Consider the following 18,486-nt stretch of genomic DNA (forward strand, 5'->3'; position numbering starts at 1 on the left):
CTGATGATTAGTGATGTTGAGCATCTTTTCATGTGCCTATTGGCCATCTGTATATCTTCCTTGGAGAAGTGTCTGTTCATTTCCTCTGCCCATTTTTTGATCGGGTTGTTTGTTTTTTTTTTGTTCAATTGTGTGAGTTCTTTATATATTATGGAGATCAACCCCTTGTCAGATGTATGTTTTGAAAATATTCTCTCCCAGCTGGTTGGTTGTTTGTTCATCTTGATTCTGGTTTCATTTGTCTAAGCATTATTTCTTTGTAAATTCACCAAATCTTAGTCAAAACACCTTCCCCATATTTATCAGCAGTTAAACCTTTGGAGTGACTTCAATAAGAAACAAACTACAGTTCTTGGAAAACCTTAGGGGCAAAGTAGCAAAATCTTAAAGGTAAATATGTTTAGACTGATGAATGATAATTTTAGAAAATTTTAGAAGGCTCTCTGGGTAGGGGTGGGTGGGATGAGGAAAACTGAATACTTTCAGAAAGTTTCTCTGACCTTGCTGTGCTCTTTCTCTTACTTTCCATTCCCTCATCTCAGTATATAGTTTTATTGCATTAATCATAATGCAATAAATGGCACATATGAGTGCTGGGCACAAGTAGCTGAAATCCACTTTGTGACTTTCGGCAAGTTACGTAACCTCTCTATACCTTGGTTTCCTCATGTAAAATGAGGATAAGAGTTACTGTCTCATAGGGTGGTTGTAAGGATTAAATGAGTTCATATGTGTAAAGTGCTTAAAATAGTGTGTATCACCTGGTGAGAATTACATTAACAGTGGTGGTAGTTCTCTGCAAAAAAAGGTCTTGATTTGTATCATTTGCTGACTTCCTTGGTGTAAGTGCTTTAATTAGACCAGTTTCAAGCTACCAATGCTTTAACAACCTGCTAGCAAAGTTCCTGGTATGAGGTAGCTCTAACACACCACTGAATATACATGAATACTGCTGCTAATAGTAGTAGTTGTAGTCGTAGTAGTAATAGAAGTAGTATTTCCACCAAAAATAACCATATAGCATGTAGTGTAGGGATTAAAAGTTGGTGCTGTGAAGTCAGACTGCCAGAGTATAAATACTGTCTTCACTACTTGGATATCTTGTTAAGTTTCCTTGTCTGGAGCATGGAGATGAGAATAAGAGTACCAACTTCAAAAGAGTAAATGAAATAATCTGTTTTTAATGCTTCCCACTGTGTGATAAATACCACTTTCTGTTGCTTATCCTGCTGCTGTTATTACTCCTGCTAAAGTTATGTTTACTATAATTAGTATTATTTAAGGCCCTTCTTCTATTCCTTTTAGTGCCTCTCATTCTCAATCATAGTGTGTCCCCCAAGCATGCAGTCTCTCTCAAGCACTTTCTGGCTATCCAGGGCCCTACTTACCAAGAACAAGCTTTGATGGGAAACCGAAGTTCCTGCATCCTGTTTCTCTTTACCTTTTAGCTAACTGCCAAACTGAAAGGGTATAATAGGGGCTGGCCCCATGGCATAGTGGTTAAGTTTGGTGTGCTCCACTTTGGCGGCCCAGGTTTGGTTCCCGGGTGCAGACCTACCCCACTCATCAGCGGCCATGCTGTGGCAGCAACCCACATACAAAACAGAGGAAGAATGGCACAGGTGTTATCTCAGGGCAAATCTTCCCCAGCAAAAAAAAGATATATGAGAAATGAATAAGGTAGATAAGATAATGTGGTGGTTGAGATCGTGGACTTCATGTCTTGGCTCTGCAGGCACACCTCCCAAGGTGTGGCCTTGGGATAGTCTGCTAACATCTCTGAGTCTCAGATTCCTCATTTGTAAAATGTGGCTATAATATCACCTGCCTCCTCTTAGAGATGTTGTGTGTATTAAATAACATAATGTTTGTAAAATACTTAGCACATTGGCTCCTACTAATCTCTAGTAAGAGTAGTAGCATAGTAGTTATTGATGTTTTGATTAGTATTATGATCATGTATCTTTAAAAATCTTAATAGAAGACTCTTAGAAACTCGATTAAATGAATCAGTTGGCACATTTCAAGCAAGGTGGGGAATGGGAAGACACTTTCTTAGATTGGGGGGGAATGTGTTTTAACTCTTCTTTCCTATCATAATTTTGTAGTTATCCCAAAACCTTCCCATGAAGCTGACTTTATTCATGAACTTGATTACTTTTCGCTTTGTTGCTGTTCTTATAACTTGCTTTAAAATTGTTCTTAATTTCCCTAACTCACCATTATACAAATTCCTTTGCAGTATTTTCTGGGGAACTCTCTCCTCATGAGTTTCAAGCCCGTTGAAGTCCTTAAAATAATAGTTCTATAACTGTCTTCTCTAGTTATTTTATGTCTGTGGTGTTTTTTTTTTTTTTGGTGAGGAAGATTGGCCCCAAGTTAACATCCATGCCCATCCTCCTCTATTTTTTGTATATGAGACACCGCCATAGCATGGCTTGATGAGCAGTGCATAAGTGCGCGCCTGGGATTCAAACCCATGAACTCTGGGCCGCCAAAGCGGAGCACATGAACTTAACCACTGCGCCACTGGGCCGGCCCCATTTGTGTTAGTCTTTAATCTTTGTAAACTAAGGAGAATAAAAGGAGCCAAGTCGTCTACTTGTGTATATACCTGTCACTGCTCATTAGTTCCTAGACTAGTACTTAATAATACAACTTAAAACATCTAAAACTAAAACCTTTCATAGAATTCACAGAATCTTAGAGCTGGAAGAAACTTTAGGGCCTATTTAAGCCCTTCTATAGATGAGGAAAACTGAGACACAAAGATGTTAAGTGACTTTCACAGTAAGTGTAGAGCTAGTAGCAGAATCCTGGTGTCCTGATTCCCCGTCCAGTATCTCTAGTCTTGCTTCCTCTATTTCTTCACATGCATTAGTAACCTACTACTGCAGAACAAATTACCCCCAAATCTAGTAGCCTAAAACAATAATAAATGTTTGTTAAAAGCACAATCTCTGGGGCCGGCCCCGTGGCGTAGCGGTTAGGTGTGCGTGCTCCGCTGCTGGTGGCCCGGGTTCAGATCCCGGGCGTGCACTGACACACCGCTTGTCAGGCCATGCTGTGGCGGCATCCCATATAAAGTGGAGGAAGATGGGCATGGATGTTAGCCCAGGGCCAGACTTCCTCAGTGAAAAGAGGAGGATTGGCATGGATGTTAGCTCAAGGCTGATCTTCCTCACACACACACACACACACTAAATAAATAAATATTAAAAAAAAAAGAAAGCACAATCTCTGGGGGTCAGGAATTCGGGAGCAGTTTAGCTGGGCAGTTCTGGCTCAGGGTCTCTCATGAGGTTGCACTCAAGCTATCATATCAGCCAGGGCTGCAGTCATCTGGAGGCTTGATTGGCGCTTGAAGATCTGCTTCCAAGGTGCCAACTCATGTGGCTGTCAAGTTGGTGCTGGTTACTACTGGGAGGCCTCAACTTTTTCCCACCTGGGCCTCTTCATAAGCTGCCTGAGTGTCCTCACAATTTGGTGAATGACTTCACTCAGAGTGAGTAATCCAAGAGAAAGCCAGACAGAAGCTATCCTTTTCTTGAACCAGGCTTGGAAATCATATACCATTACTTCTGTCACATTCTATTAGTAAGAAGTGAATCCCTAAGTCTTGCTCACATTCTAAGGATGGGGAATTAGGTTCCATCATTTGAAGGGAGGACTGTCAAAGAAGTTGTGGACGTATTTTAAAATCACCACACCGCTTCAGTCCAAAGTACACACTGCTGCCTGAATAATCTTAAAATATCACAGTTCTGATCACCTCCCTCAAGAATCTTCTTTAGTATTTCTCTATTGTAAACAGAATATTGTCCAGATGCCTTAGTGTGAAAGTCAAGACCCTACACCTACTTTGGAACATTTTTATGTCCTTTTACTGTCTCCCCAGGCACACCCCCTTTAATCCACCCAAACTGGATATTTACTCATCCCTGAAGTCTTTTCTGTCTTTCTTTGTTCACACTGCTTTTTCCGTCAGGGATATATTCCTGATAGATCTCTGTCCATTAAAATTTTACCTATCCTTCAAAGGCTCAGCTCAAATGCATGTTTTCCATGACAGCTTTGCTCAGAGTTCTGTTTAAAAGTAATAATTTGGGGGCTGGCCCGGTGGCATAGTGGTTAAGTTCACACACTCTGCTTCAGGGGGCCCGGGGTTCACAGGTTCTGCTTATCAAGCCATACTGTGGCAGGCATCCCAAATAAAATAGAGGAAGATGGGCACAGATGTTAGCTCAGGACCAATCTTCCTCAGCAAAAAAAACAGGATTGGCAACAAATGTTAGCTCAAGGCTAATCTTCCTCACCAAAAAAAGAAAAAGGGCCAGCCTCATGGTGTAGTGGTTAAGTTTAGCATGCTCTGCTTCAGTGGCCCAGGTTCACAGGTTCAGAGCCTGGGCATGGACCTACACCACTCATCAGCCATGCTGTGGTGGCAACCCACATACAAAATAGGGGAAGATTGGCACAGATGTTAGCTCATGGCTAATCTTCTTCAGAAAAAAAAGTAATAATTTTCTTCCTGCCATTTGCAACAACTTGGATAAAACTTGAGGGCATTATGCTAAATGAAATAAGTCACACAGAGAAAGACAAATACTATATGATATCACTTATATGTGGAATCTAGAAAAAGCAAAACTCAGAGAAACAAAGAGTAGAGTGGCAGTTACCTGGGCTGGGGGGAGGGGGAAATGGGGAGATATTGTTCAAAGGGTACAAACTTCCAGTTATAAGACTGACAAGTTCTGGGGAATCTAATATACAGCATGGTGATTATAGCTAATAATACTGTATTATATACTTGAAAGTTGCTAAGAGAGTAGATCTTAAATGTTCTCACCACAAAAAAGAAATGGTAATTACGTGACAGTAGGGAGGTGTTAGCTAATTCTATGGTGGTAATCATTTTGCAATATATAAGTATATCAAATCAACACATTGTACATCTTAAATGCGTACTATGTTATATGTCAGTTATATCTCAATAAAGCTGGAAAAAAGAAAAATAAATAAAAAGATATTTTTAAAGTAATTTTAAAATTTAAAAATTTTAATGATTGTAAATTCTTGAGGCATGAGCAGTGTTGTTGTTTTTATTCTTTGAAACACCAGATACATAGCAATGCTCAGTAAATCTTTGTTAAATGCTGAGTGGGTCTTTTCATTAAAAGTGTAATTGAGGGGCTGGCTTGGTGGCATAGTGGTTAAGTGCACGCACTCTGCTTTGGTGGCCCAGGGTTCGCAGGTTCGGATCCTGGGCACGCACTGACACACTGCTTATCAAGCTGTGCTGTGGTGGTGTCCCATGTAAAGTAGAGGAAGATGGGCACGGATGTTAGCCCAGGGTCAATCTTCCTCGGCAAAAAAAAGAGAAAGATTGGAATCAGATGTTAGCTCAGGACGAATCTTCCTCACACCCACAAAAAGATGTAATTGAAGGAATATCAAGTTTTCTACTAAATAGATGGGAAGAATCCTTTCACAATGTTATGTATATCAAATCATCATGGTGTACACTTGAAATACCTTATAATTTTATTTTTCAATTAAATCTCAGTAAAGCTGGAAAAAAATTTTCTAGACATCAGCATCGCGGCAGAGTGAGAGGTTCCCTTTGTCTCTCCCCTCTAAATTACAGCCATACAGACATCCATTGACCAACAGAGGATTCCCTACACAGCACAACAGGATGCCTAAGCGATCCAGGCAGCTATACATCTGAAGGTGGATGGACTGGACCCCTGGGAGGCAAGGGAACTAGAGGAGCAGCCCTCTCCCCTACTCATGGTGGCAGCAATCCAGGGTGTGGATCCTCATGTAGCAGCCCGTGTGACTGAGAGTGGAGGTGGGGGTAGCCCAGCCCTGTGCACCCGAATGCCCAGGGAGTGGCAGCGGCCCTGCACGCATGTGAACACCTGAGGGGCAGTCGTGGCACCCAGCGGCGGCCTCACCCCACAACTGTTGTTGTAGCGGTGGCAGCAGCAGTGGCCCAACCTGCATAACTGCAAGCAGACAGGGCAGGAGCCCCCAGCCGCCCGTGGTAGCACCCCCAACACTAACTCCCCCAGCAGCAGAGGCTGCATACAAGTCCCTGGGGCCCTGGGCCCCCACTAGCAACAGCAACACCTGTGAACCCAGCACTCCTGGCAGCAGTGCAACCAGCACCCCCAGACAGCTGGAGAACGGGACACTAGCATCTGAGCCCATGGAGAGGCAGTGGAGGAACATGAGACCCAGGCAACCAGAACCAAAGTAACCAAAGCCATACCCAAATAAGAGAAGGTGATTACTACCACACATGTGCTGGCAGAGGATCAATTCATCAAACACCATGAAGAACTACAGTAACACGGCAGAACAGAAGGAAAATGACAACTCTCCAGAAACCAAACCTGAAGTCACAGAAGATTACAATCTAACTGACAGAGAATTCAAAATAGCTGTCATAAAGAAACTCAACGAATTACAAGAAAACTCAGAAAGACAGTTCAGGAATAAAATTAATGAACAGAAGGAATGCTCCACCAAAGAGATTGAAGCTCTAAAAAAAAAAAAAAAACAGAAATTCTAGCTATAAAGAACACAATGGGATAAAAAAATAATGTAGAAAGCATTAAAAATAGAGTGGACCCTATGGAGGAGAGAATTAGTCAGCTTGAAGATAGAAATATAGAAATGATTCAGGTGGAGCAGGATAGAGATGCTGTGACGGCATCCCATATAAACTGGAGGCATAGATGTTAGCCCAGGGCCAGTCTTCCTCAGCAAAAAGAGGAGGATTGGCATGGATGTTAGCTCAGTGCTGATCTTCCTCACAAAAAAGAAAAAAAAAACCAGGCACACAGATTAATGGAACAGAATTGAAAGCCCAGAAATAAAATCACACCTCTATGGGTGGCTAATATTCGGCAAAGGAGTCAAGAGGATACAATAGAGAAAGGCAAGTCTTTTCAATAAATGTTGTTGGGAAAACTGGACAGCCACAAGCAAAAGAATGAAAGTAGACCATTATCTTACACCATACACAAAAATTAACTCAAAATGGATTATAAACTTGAATGTAAGACCTGAAACCATAAAACTCCTAAAAGAAAATACACTCTTTGTACACTCTTGGACATCGGTCTTAGCAGTATCTTTTCAAATACCATGTCTACTCAGGCAAGGGAAACAAAAGAAAAAGTAAATAAATGTGACTACATCAGACTAAAAAGCTTCTGCAAGGCAAAGAAAACCATGAACAAAACAAAAAGAGAACCCACTAACTGGGAGAAAATATTGCGAATCATATATCTGACAGGGGGTTAATTTCCAAAATATATGAAGAACTCATACAACTCAACAACAAAAAAACCAACAACCTGATCAAAAAATGGGCAGAGGATGTGAACAGACATTTTCCTAAAGAAGATGTACAGATTGCTAACAGACATATGAAAAGATGTTCAGCATCACTAATTATTAGGGAAATGCAAATTGAAACTACATGAGATATCACCTCATGCCTGTCAGAATGGCTATAATTAACAAGGCAAGAAATAACAAATGCTGGAAAGGATGTGGAAAAAAGGGAACCCTCATATACTGCTGGTGGGATTGCAAACTGGTACAGCCACTATGGAAAACAGTATGGCGATTTCTCAAAAAATTAAAAATAGAAATACCATATAATCCAGCTATCCCACTACTGGGTATTTATCCAAAGAACATGAAATCAATGGTTCAGAGAGATTTATGCATCCTTATGTTCATCGCACCATTATTCACAATAGCTAAGATGTGGAAGCAACCCAAGTGCCCAACAACTGATGAATGGATAAAGATGTGGTATATATATACAGTGGAATACTGCTCAACCATAAAAAAAAGACAAAATCATGCCATTTGTGATAACATGCATGGACCTTGAGGGTATTATGCTAAGCAAAATAAGTCAGACAGAGAAAGACAAACACCGTATGATTTCACTCATGTGGAAGATAAACACATTGATAAGGAGAACAGATTAGTGGTTACCAGAGGGGAAGGAGGTAGGGGGAGGGCGAAAGGGGTAAAGGGGCACATATGTATGGTGATGGATAAAAACCAGACTATTGGTGGTGAACATGATGCAGTCTATACAGAAACTAAAATATGATAATGTACACCTGAAACTTATACAATGTTGTAAGCCAATATAATCTTAATTAAGAATAAACAAAAAAAGTTTTCTAGAAGGAATATCAAGTTTTGGTTTATATCAATATGCTGTAGACTGAGTCAAGTTAAGTTTCTTAGCTTTTCAGAAACTCTCAAAATAGCCATCCTAAGTGTAGGTATACAGTCTGAATCAAAATGAATTAGGAACTAGTTGTGCATTTTCTAGTGGACTGGGGTGAGATTTTGATTTTTTTAGGAACAATGTTGCCACCTAGTGGAGAAATCGATTTCAGACTTTTCAAAGAGCTGTTGGACCAGGAAGACTTAAAATTCAAAGGCAAAAGATACTGGTTTATGGGAAAAAATAAGGTGGTTTTGTGGAATCCTAAATATGAAAGAATTAAGGCATATGTGGGGGCCCATGAACTTAAAATTTCAGGGTATACATAAGGGAAGAAAATTAATTATACTATGTCTATAGAATTCATTGTAAAATTAAAAAGAGGCTAATTAAATTTAGATTATCAAAAGATATTCAAAGCATAAATTTTAAAGAAAAAGTGATTTCTATATACCTTATTAACAGAAGGAGAATACGTTGGTAGGCTGTAGTTATTATTTTTTCAATAATTTGTTTTAGTCTTTCTTTTGTCAAAGTGATAATACCCATCTCAGCAAATTTAGCTGATAAAAAATGAATATACACTTCCCAACCCTCAATTACACTACCTAGTGATAACCATTGTTAATATTTTGTTGTATTGTCTTTACTTTTATTCTTCTGCTATGTAGAAACATATTAAAAAATATCTATAGGCTATCTTTACAGAAATGAGGTCATGATATACAAATTGTTTGTTAACCTGATTTTTTCACTTTATATATTGTGAACTTTTTAATGCCATTATATATTTTTCTATATAATATTTTGACTAGGTGCATGGAATTCCTTTGGGTAGATGTATCATGATTTATTAATTGGTCCCTCATTGTTGGGCATTTGGACTCTTTCCTAATTTTTCACTATTATAAACTGTGAAGAACATCTAAGTAACAAAAATAATTTTCTTCTTCTTTTTTGTTTTTTTCTGTGAGGAAGATTAGCCCTGAGCTAACATCCAATGCCAATCCTCCTCTTTTTGCTGAGGAAGATTGACCCTGGGCTAACATCCATGCCCATCTTCCTCTACTTTATATGGAATGCTGCCACAGCATGGCTTGACAAGCGGTCCATCGGTGTGTGCCCGAGATTTGAACCTGAGAACCCCAGGCCACTGCAGCAGAGTGCACACACTTAACTGCTACGCCACTGGGCTGGCCCCAAAATATTTTCCTATATCTTGAATTAGTGGTGGGTTTTTTTTTTTTTTTTGGTGAGGAAGATTAGCCCTGAGCAAACATCTGTTGCCAGTCCTCCTCTTTTTGCTGAGGAAGATTGGCCCTGAGCTAATAGCTGTGACAATCTTCCTTTATTTTACGTGGGATGCCTGCCACAGCATGGCCTGATGAGCGATGCGTAGGTCCGGGCCTGGGATCTGAACCTGCAAACCCCGGGCCGCCAAAGTAGAGCATGCAAACTTAACCACTACGCCACTGGGCTGGCCCCTTTAATTAGTGTTTAGGATAACTTCTTAGAAGTGGAATTTATGGGTTAAAGAACATGAACTTTTAAAGGTTTTTGATATGCATTGCCTAATTAACTTTTGAAAGATTTATTTATTAATTTACAGATTTTTGAGGGAGTTCAATGACATATGAAAGGTTCATCCCTCCTGCCCCCCCCCAGGATGGTAGATATTTCCATAAACTTGTATATTGACATTAATTTTGAAAGTCTTTGACAATGTAAGAGGGCATTTTTTTTTATTGAGGTCATAATACTTTATAACATTGTGAAATTTGAGTTGTACTTTATTATTTTTCATTCATCATATAAATGTGCCCCTTCACTCTTTGTGCCCACCCCCCAACCCCCTTCCCCTCTGGTAACCACTAAGGTGTTCTCTTTGTCCATGTGTTAGTTTATCTTCACATAGGAGTGAAATCATACAGTGTTTGTCTTTCTCTATCTGGCTTATTTTGCTTAACATAATACCCTCAAGGTCCATCCATGTTATTGCGAATGGGATGATTTTGTCCTTTTTTACAGCTGAGTGGTATTCCATTGTATACATATATACCACATCTTCTGTGAGAGGCCATTTTTAAAAAATTGTATAAAAAATATAGGGAGAAAGAAGAACATCTAAAAGAGATCATATAAAATGGAGATTTAATATAGTTAAGACAGAGATCACAGTAAGGAAAATTGTTAAGTATAAGGGAGGACAATATTAGACATAATAATAACTAACCTTTACATTAAATGGTTACTATTCTAAGTATGTTATCGCACAAAGGGCATGATCCACTTGCCGCAAGACAAAAGCCAATCGTCAAGAGGCAAGATGGTGGCAGAGAAAGGGCAGTTTATTACAGCTTGCTAGCAAGGGGGAAGGTGGCCGACTAATGTCCGAAAGAACTATCTTAGAGAGCAAAGACTGCAGGCCAGTTATATAGGGAGCTGGTTTCCGGGGTGGGGAGGCATCTGGTTTCAGGGTAGGGGCATCCATCTGATCTCCAGGTGGAGGCAGATATCTGTTCTTAGTTCCTGATAGTCTTTTGTTTTATTGGATATAGATCAGAGACCAGAGCAACGCCCTATATTCTGATCTTTCAGTTGTCATTGATGATGGCTGTCAGCATAGACTTTCTGCCCAGGAGTCATCACATTCCTAAGGAACTCAAGAGAACAAAGTTATCAACTTATAGCAGCTGGGAGGGGCCACAAAATCCACAGAGCATGTCTGGGTTAGTTAATCAGAGGTCATTCAAAGTTACAATAGGGTTTCTTTTCTACAACCTGGCTTCCCTCATGTCAACCTTGTGTTGAGCCAGTATCAAGTACTTTACATGTATTATTTGTTATTTAATCCTTGGCACACCCCTATGAGACAGCTACTATTATTATTGTCTTTTTATTTATGGAATCCTGAAACTTAGAGAAGTTAATTGACTTGCCTAGAGTCAAACAGCGGGTAAGTGAGAGAGGTAGCACTTGAACTCTGGTGTGTCTGATGCAAAGCCCTTCTCTACTGCCTTTTTTATGGCATGAATATTAGATTGAGTATGCCTATTTCAATCTGATTCATTCCTGCCAGTAAATATAGACAAGATCATAGCTTTAAATTAGCTCAGCTCTCTTTGCCTAGAAGAATTTTATGTCCTTTCCATTCTGTGTGGTTTTAGGGGACAGAAGGCTCCATCTGTGGGAATCATAGGGAGATGTTTTTTAGATTAATACTAGGAAGAATTTTCTTTTTTTTAAACAATTTTATTTATTTATTTATTTATTTATTCCCCCAAAGCCCCAGTAGATAGTTGTATGTCATAGCTGCACATCCTTCTAGTTGCTGTATGTGGGACGCAGCCTCAGCATGGCCCGAGAAGCGGTGCGTCGGTGTGCGCCTGGGATCCAAACCCAGGCTGCCAGCAGCGGAGCGCACGCACTTAACCTCTAAGCCACCGGGCCGGCCCTAGGAAGAATTTTCTTTCTTTCTTCTTCTTTTTTTTTTTTTTTGCGAGGAAGATCAGCCCTGAACTAACATCCATGCCATTCCTCCTCTTTTTGCTGAGAAAGACTGGCCCTGGGCTAACATCTGTGCCTATCTTCCTCTAGTTTATATGGAACGCCGCCACAGCATGGCCTGACAAGGGGTGCATCTGTGCGCGCCTGGGATCCAAACCTGGGCCACCAAAAGCAGAGCGCGCGCACTTAACTGCTAGGCCACGGGACCAGCCCCTAGGAAGAATTTTCTAAAAATAGGAACTGTTAAAGGGCAGCTTAGTGAATTAATGAGATTTGAATTGTGATACTTCTGTTTCTAGGTGTTTTTCTTATAGAAGGGATTCCTGTATTAAGTGAGAGATTGTATAGTCTGACTCCTAAGGTCCCCTCCAACTCTGAAATATTATGATTCTGTGAGTCCATGTGTTTAAAATGAAGATATTTTAAAAAAGATGATTATAAGAACAACTTGTGTGAATGTTCTGAGAACTGTTATTCACGAAAAGCTTTTTAAAAGCTCAATACTGATCTTGTAAGTCTATAGAAGATTGTGGGAAATACGATACTCAGAGGCAGGGACACACGGAGGAGTTTTTCTGTGTGTTCAGGATTAAGAGGTAATGTATAAGAGAAAATGTTTCTTTATTGAGAATTTTCTGGGAATATGCCACAATCAACCCCATTTCCTATTGACCAGTTTTTGTTTTTTTGTTATTTTAATTTTAGCTGAAGGAGAATTTAAGGAACACAGAGCAGAGACATCAGGAGACTCTTAGAAGATTGGAAAGCAGGTTTTTTGAAGAAAAGGTATGGCATATTAGGGTTAATTAAGATATCTTTTGTTTACTAGAACATAAGTGTATTTATATGTATTCTGAGACATATCAACCTTCCATCTGGTATCTTATTAGAAGATTGTTATCAAATCACAGCAGAATAAAAAACAAGGAAAATGAAATCTATTCTAGATATCTCAGTGTCTAGTCTTCCCCCCCCCCCCCCCCCCGCCAGTTAGAGATTCTTGAAATCCTAAAGAGGGACTGTCATTTTACGAAGGCTTCAGGACACATCCCCCTCAGCTTGGTGTTCCCCTGGTGGAACTCAAGCTGCATGTACTCCATTATATAGAGGAAATGGGATTGGAGAGGTCACTCTGGTACACAGTCAAGCTGAGCCAAGGATGTTAACAAAAGGAGGCTCAAAATGTTCCTTAGCACATCATAAACTTCCACGTTTCTCTGTGCCTCTGAAGTTAATTCTCCAAATTGTGGGATACGCATTGGAATACTTCTTGTCCATAGAATCTTTTCAGAAGCCCCATGAATTTTCTTTAATTCTTTTAATTTTTTTCTTTAATTTTTTATTCTTAGGGAAGAATTGAACAGATTTTTTCAGAAATTGGTAGGGATGTAGGGAGTTGAGGGTGGGGCAAATAAGTACTCATATCACGATTAGATAAAAGGATTTGCTTTAAAAAGTGGCTCTACGTTTCCCATTTGTGTATCAAATAACCTGGGAGTGGGGCAGGAGCAGCATCGTAGTCTTTTCTTCTGAGGCACTTGCTGGCACTGTTAGGAATGGAAGTCCTCAGGAATGGGCTGCTCTCAGTTGCCTCTTCCCTCTAATCTACCCTACACTTGATTTCTTTTTCTACTTGGTGTTGCATTCCACAAACAAAGGTTAGAAGTGCTTGGTCAGTTTATAGAATACCTAACTGACAGTGCTTATATAAATAGGCTGTTTATGTCTGGAAGTAGGTGGCTGCTGGCCTTTCCCTCATGGTTGCCAATTGGTTAAGGCAGCTCCAGAATTCATCTGTGTTTAAGGCAGAAAGAAGGGAGGCTCCAGCTTTATCTGTCCCTTTTATCTGGAAACCATAAAAGCTTTCCCAGAAGCTCCCAGCAGATTTCTTCTTACATTATCTCACTGGCCAGCACCATGTTATAATGGATGCTGGGAAAGTGAGTGTTTTGTTTTTCTAGCCACTAGTGGAAGCTGGGAAGGTAAAAGGAGATGGGAATGAATGTTGGGTTGGCCAGCCACAGCAGTATCGGCCTCACCATGTTAGGTATAAAATTCATGGTTAGGTACACAATCCTATGCTGGTTTGAGCCCCACTGCTGCTGGTTCATGGCAGTTGGTTTTCCAGTAAGCCCTGTCCATTCATTTCATACCTCAGCAGGCTCCACCTGATCACATCAAGGCTTTCCGTTTGGTTATTGGTGTTTTGTTTTGTTTTCCCATTTAATCCTTTCTGTTCTTTGAACCACCAGGCCCTTTCCCAACTGTGTGTGTAAATATATATATATTTAATTGAGGTAACATTGGTTTATAACATTGTATAGGTTTTAGCCACCTGCATATTTTTGTATTTGCTATTCTCTCTTCTGGAATGCTCTTCCTTCAGCTCTGGCTCATTCTTATTCTACAGAGCTCAGATGTCATTTCCTTACAGAGAGATTACCCAAACCCCAATCTAAAATTGTCTCCCCCAGTTACCATCTATCTCATTACCCCATTTATTTCGTTTATAGTATTTATCACAGTCTCTTACTTGTTTACTTGTTACTTGTTAGGGAGGCTGTATAGCATCAGATTGCCTGCGTATGAATCCCTGCTCTGCCACTTAGTAGCTATGTGACTTTGGAAAGTCACTAACGTCTCTTTCCCTCAGTTTCCTCAGTCCTTGTCTTTGGGGATAATAATAATATAACTCTGTATTAAAACAGGCTATTTTCTTTTTTAGCACCGACTAGAACAAGAGGCTGAAAAGAAGATAATAATGCTAGCAGAGAGAGCCCACCATGAAGCTGTGGCGTAAGAGACTCCTGCCTCCTTTTTCTTTCTAATAGCCTCACTTACTGCTTTGCAAGTCTATTTTGTTCGTATCATGTTGTCCTCTCCCTTCTCTCCTGGTTTGCTTACTTCAAATTTTCTGGTTTGCTTTCCCTCACCATTTCTTTCTCTTCCTGTCCCCGCCCCTTTTCTCTCCACCCTTTCCGTAGCCACGTGGTGTAGAGTTAAGAACCTGAACTTTGAAGTTAGACTGGTTCTCAACATGTATCTAACTGACTGTAGGAAGATTTCTTCACTTTTTTGAAATTAAATTTCTTCATCTAAAAATGCGGTTAATAATAGCAGCCTTGCAGGTTGTCATTATTATTAATGTCAAGGGATAAAGCAATCATTGTTCTAGTTTGGTAATATCTAAAACTTAGGCTTGTGTTTTGAGATCTTATTATCTATCTATTTCAGGCAATTGAACAATGCTGGAAGAACAGTTTTTAAAGAAAATGTTTATCTCCAGAAAGCTCTCACATACCACCTAAAGGAAGCTGATGCTCTACAAAAAAACTCCCAGAAGTTGCATGAGACTCAGACTTTCCTTTTATATCAAAAGGTTCCCACTCTGCTTTACACTTTGTTCCCTATCTTTTTTTTTTAAAGATTGGGTTAGTAAATACTAAGATTGAGTATAATAATGATACATAAGGACAATGGGACCATTTTTCTTCTGTCTGGATGATGTACATTTCTTATCTGAAAAGATTCATTACTGAATGACTTATAAGAAGCATTAGACTTGGCTTTATACAGAATATATCAGAAACATAAATATAACTCCCATCCTATACTACTTTAGAATACTCATTTTTCTTTGCTTAGAGTTAGTCCCTGAATCATGTAGGAATGTGTTCAGCTGTGAGTAACAGGCCTGACTATAATGGCTTCACCACGTAAGGGTTTATTCTCTCACCTATAGGAAATCTGGAGGTCAGCAATCCAGAGCTGGAATGGTAGTGCCAAAAAGTCAACAGAGACTCAGGTTTCTTAACTCTGCTCTGTAACCTGTGGCTTACATCCTCAAAGTCCCCTTATGGCCCACAGCAGCTGCTGGAGCTCTAACCATTATTCAAACAGCAGGAAGGAAGAAGGACAAGAAGGAAATAAGTGTGCCTCTCCCTTTAGAGGTATTCCTGGAAGTCCTACACACATTTCTACATACATCTCATTGACCAGAACTTAGTTACTTGGCTATGCTGAACTGCAAAGGAGACTGGGAATTTTCAGCTGGGCTTACTGCCTTATTGAATAAAATTGGGGTTTCATTACTAAGGAGAAAAGGGAAAATTGACATTGGGATAGGCAACTAGCAAACTGCCACAGTTTCCAGAATATAGTTGTTAAATTAATGTTTTACTGTATAGTCTCATTAATTTTGGAATTATTCTTTTGATAATATAAAACATTTAAACTTTCAGAATTTTAGAGGAAGGAAAGTTTCTTTTTTTTTTTTTTTTTGTAATTTTATTTATTTATTTATTTTTTCCCCCAAAGCCCCAGTAGATAGTTGTATGTCATAGCTGCACATCCTTCTAGTTGCTGTATGTGGGACGCGGCCTCAGCATGGCCGGAGAAGCGGTGCCTTGGTGCGTGCCCGGGATCCAAACCCGGGCCACCAGCAGCGGAGAGCGAGCACTTAACTGCTAAGCCACGGGGCAGGCCTGGAAAGTTTCTTAATTAGCAAAATCAGTGGCCCTCACAAGTCCAGAAAAGGACCCTAGGATGTTTTTTACTCTCGCTACACAGAATATCAAAATATCACCATCTCAACCTGGCTTCAAACTCAAATCTTATGAAGTAATGGAAATTAGTGAGGAACTTTTAATTTCTGAAATTGATTAAAGAAAAAAAACCTCTCTCCTCTTTCATCTTTCTATTTTCAGGAGATCAACGATCTGTTGGTTAAGGAAAAGATTATGCAACTTACCCAGCAGAGATCACAAATCCAGACTCTTCGGAAGAAGGTGGTAAGCTTGGAGACTGCCCTGAGTTGTATGACCAGAGAGTTTGAGACTGAAATTTTAAAACTGCAGCAACAGACAATGATAGAGAAGCAAGCAGGTCAGGTTGAAATTGACAAGCTGCAGCAACTTCTTCAGATGAAGGACAGGGAAATGAATCGAGTGAAGAAACTGGCCAAGAACATACTGGATGAGAGGACAGAAGTGGAAAGGTTCTTTTTAGATGCTCTCCACCAAGTGAAGCAACAGATCCTATTTAGCAGGAAGCATTATAAGCAGGTAGCGCAAGCTGCTTTCAACTTTAGAATGAGAGAGGCATGTGCAGGAAGATCCGAATATCCCCAAATCCGAACATTTGATGGCAGAGAGCACAGCACCAATAGTGTGAATCAGGATCTTATGGAGGCTGAGAAATGGTACAAATAATGCTTTAATATTTTATCATTTGTGCTGTGATTTTTGTGCCCTTTAGAAAAATAGGAACCCTGAATCCTTCAGTTTGATAATATCTAAGTATTGAATAGATTACTTGGTAAGTTACTTGAGGACGGGAACTGACTTATTCATCTTTGTGACTTATTCATCTTTGTAACTTCTTCATCTTTGCATAGTGTGTGGGGCTTAGTAGGTATTCTTACTATATGCTCCCTTTTTTTTGTGACAGAGACTTCTTAAAGAGACTAGATTATTTGTTCCATATAATGTCGTTGTAATATCTTTCTTTTTTGCTGAGGAAGATTCGCCCTGAGCTAACATGTATGCCAATCTTCCTCTATTTATATGTGGGTTACTGCCACAGCATGGCTGATGAGTGGTATAAGTCCACACCTGGGATCCCAACCCAGGAACCCGGGCCACTGTAGCAGAGCATACCGAACTTAACCTCTATGCCATGGGACCTGCCCCTGTAATATCTTTTAACATGTTCCTTTGTTTTGTTTCCTGTAAATTAGTCAAAAAGGTTTGATTAGAGTCAGGTTAAACATTTTTGATAAACATACTTGCACAAATATTTTGTAATGTTCCCTTTACTATTCTGAGATGAAATTCATAGGTAATAATATCTAACTAAACATGTAATTTTAAAAAATCAATATAGCAATTCTTTGTAACAATTTTTTCTTGTACAGAACTGTTCCATGGATTGGAGGACACCCAGTAGTGCCCACCTCCGTCACTGTATTAACCAAAAGTCCCCACAAGTTTCCAAAATACACTCTAGAGATCTGCTGCCACTATGATAAAGGTAGCAGAATGCTTGAGACAGTTGTAGACTATATACAATGATTATTCATTTCCTGTTAGTATGTTTGTCTGTTAGAGCACTCTTCCCCCTTTAAACCATGAATTAAATTATAGTGCATTTTAAAGATTATTCTGAAAAAAAATTATGTTTTATATCCCAATGCAATTAGATTCTTCAAAGGCCTTAACTCAAGAAACTTTAAAGGACTCACTACTACTATGTACTTAACATCTTTTTTTTTTTTGAGGAAGATTGGCCCTGAGCTAACGTCTATTGCCAATCTTCCTCTTTTTTTTTCCTTTTTTCTCCCCAAAGTCCCAGTACATAGTTGGATATCCTAGTTGTAGGTCCCTCTAGTTCTTCTATGTGAGATGCCACCTCAGCATGGCTTGATGCACTGTGAGCAGGTCCGCACCCAGGATCCGACCCGGTGTACCCTGGGCCACTGAAGCAGAACTCGTGAACTTAACTGCTGCGCCACCAGGCCAGCCCCATTAACATCTTATTAAGAGTGCTTCCATTTGTGTTTTTTGCTTTACATTATTTTTTAATGGACTAATTTGTAGATTTTTAAAAATTATATAGCTGTTGGGAAGGTTGGACATGGTCAGTGTCTTCTGAAAGATAAGATTCTTCTTCAAAAATGTCCATACTATAATTTTTTTACCTTCTTGTCA

The 18,486-nt window shown here is 39.7% G+C and overlaps 1 protein-coding gene across 1 annotated transcript in view; it reads left to right on the forward strand.

Annotated features, from left to right (window-relative positions):
- Positions 1 to 18,486, forward strand: part of BBOF1 (basal body orientation factor 1) — a 37,686-nt gene that overhangs the window by 13,638 nt on the left and 5,562 nt on the right. Inside the window, exons 5-8 of the mRNA XM_058567341.1 lie at positions 12,485 to 12,565; positions 14,505 to 14,575; positions 15,014 to 15,158; positions 16,486 to 16,979. Coding sequence (XP_058423324.1) covers positions 12,485 to 12,565; positions 14,505 to 14,575; positions 15,014 to 15,158; positions 16,486 to 16,979 — 791 coding nt within the window. The remainder of the gene's footprint in view (positions 1 to 12,484; positions 12,566 to 14,504; positions 14,576 to 15,013; positions 15,159 to 16,485; positions 16,980 to 18,486) is intronic.

Source organism: Diceros bicornis, chromosome 24 (assembly GCF_020826845.1).
Source record: "Diceros bicornis minor isolate mBicDic1 chromosome 24, mDicBic1.mat.cur, whole genome shotgun sequence".
NCBI classification, from domain to species: Eukaryota; Metazoa; Chordata; class Mammalia; order Perissodactyla; family Rhinocerotidae; genus Diceros; species Diceros bicornis.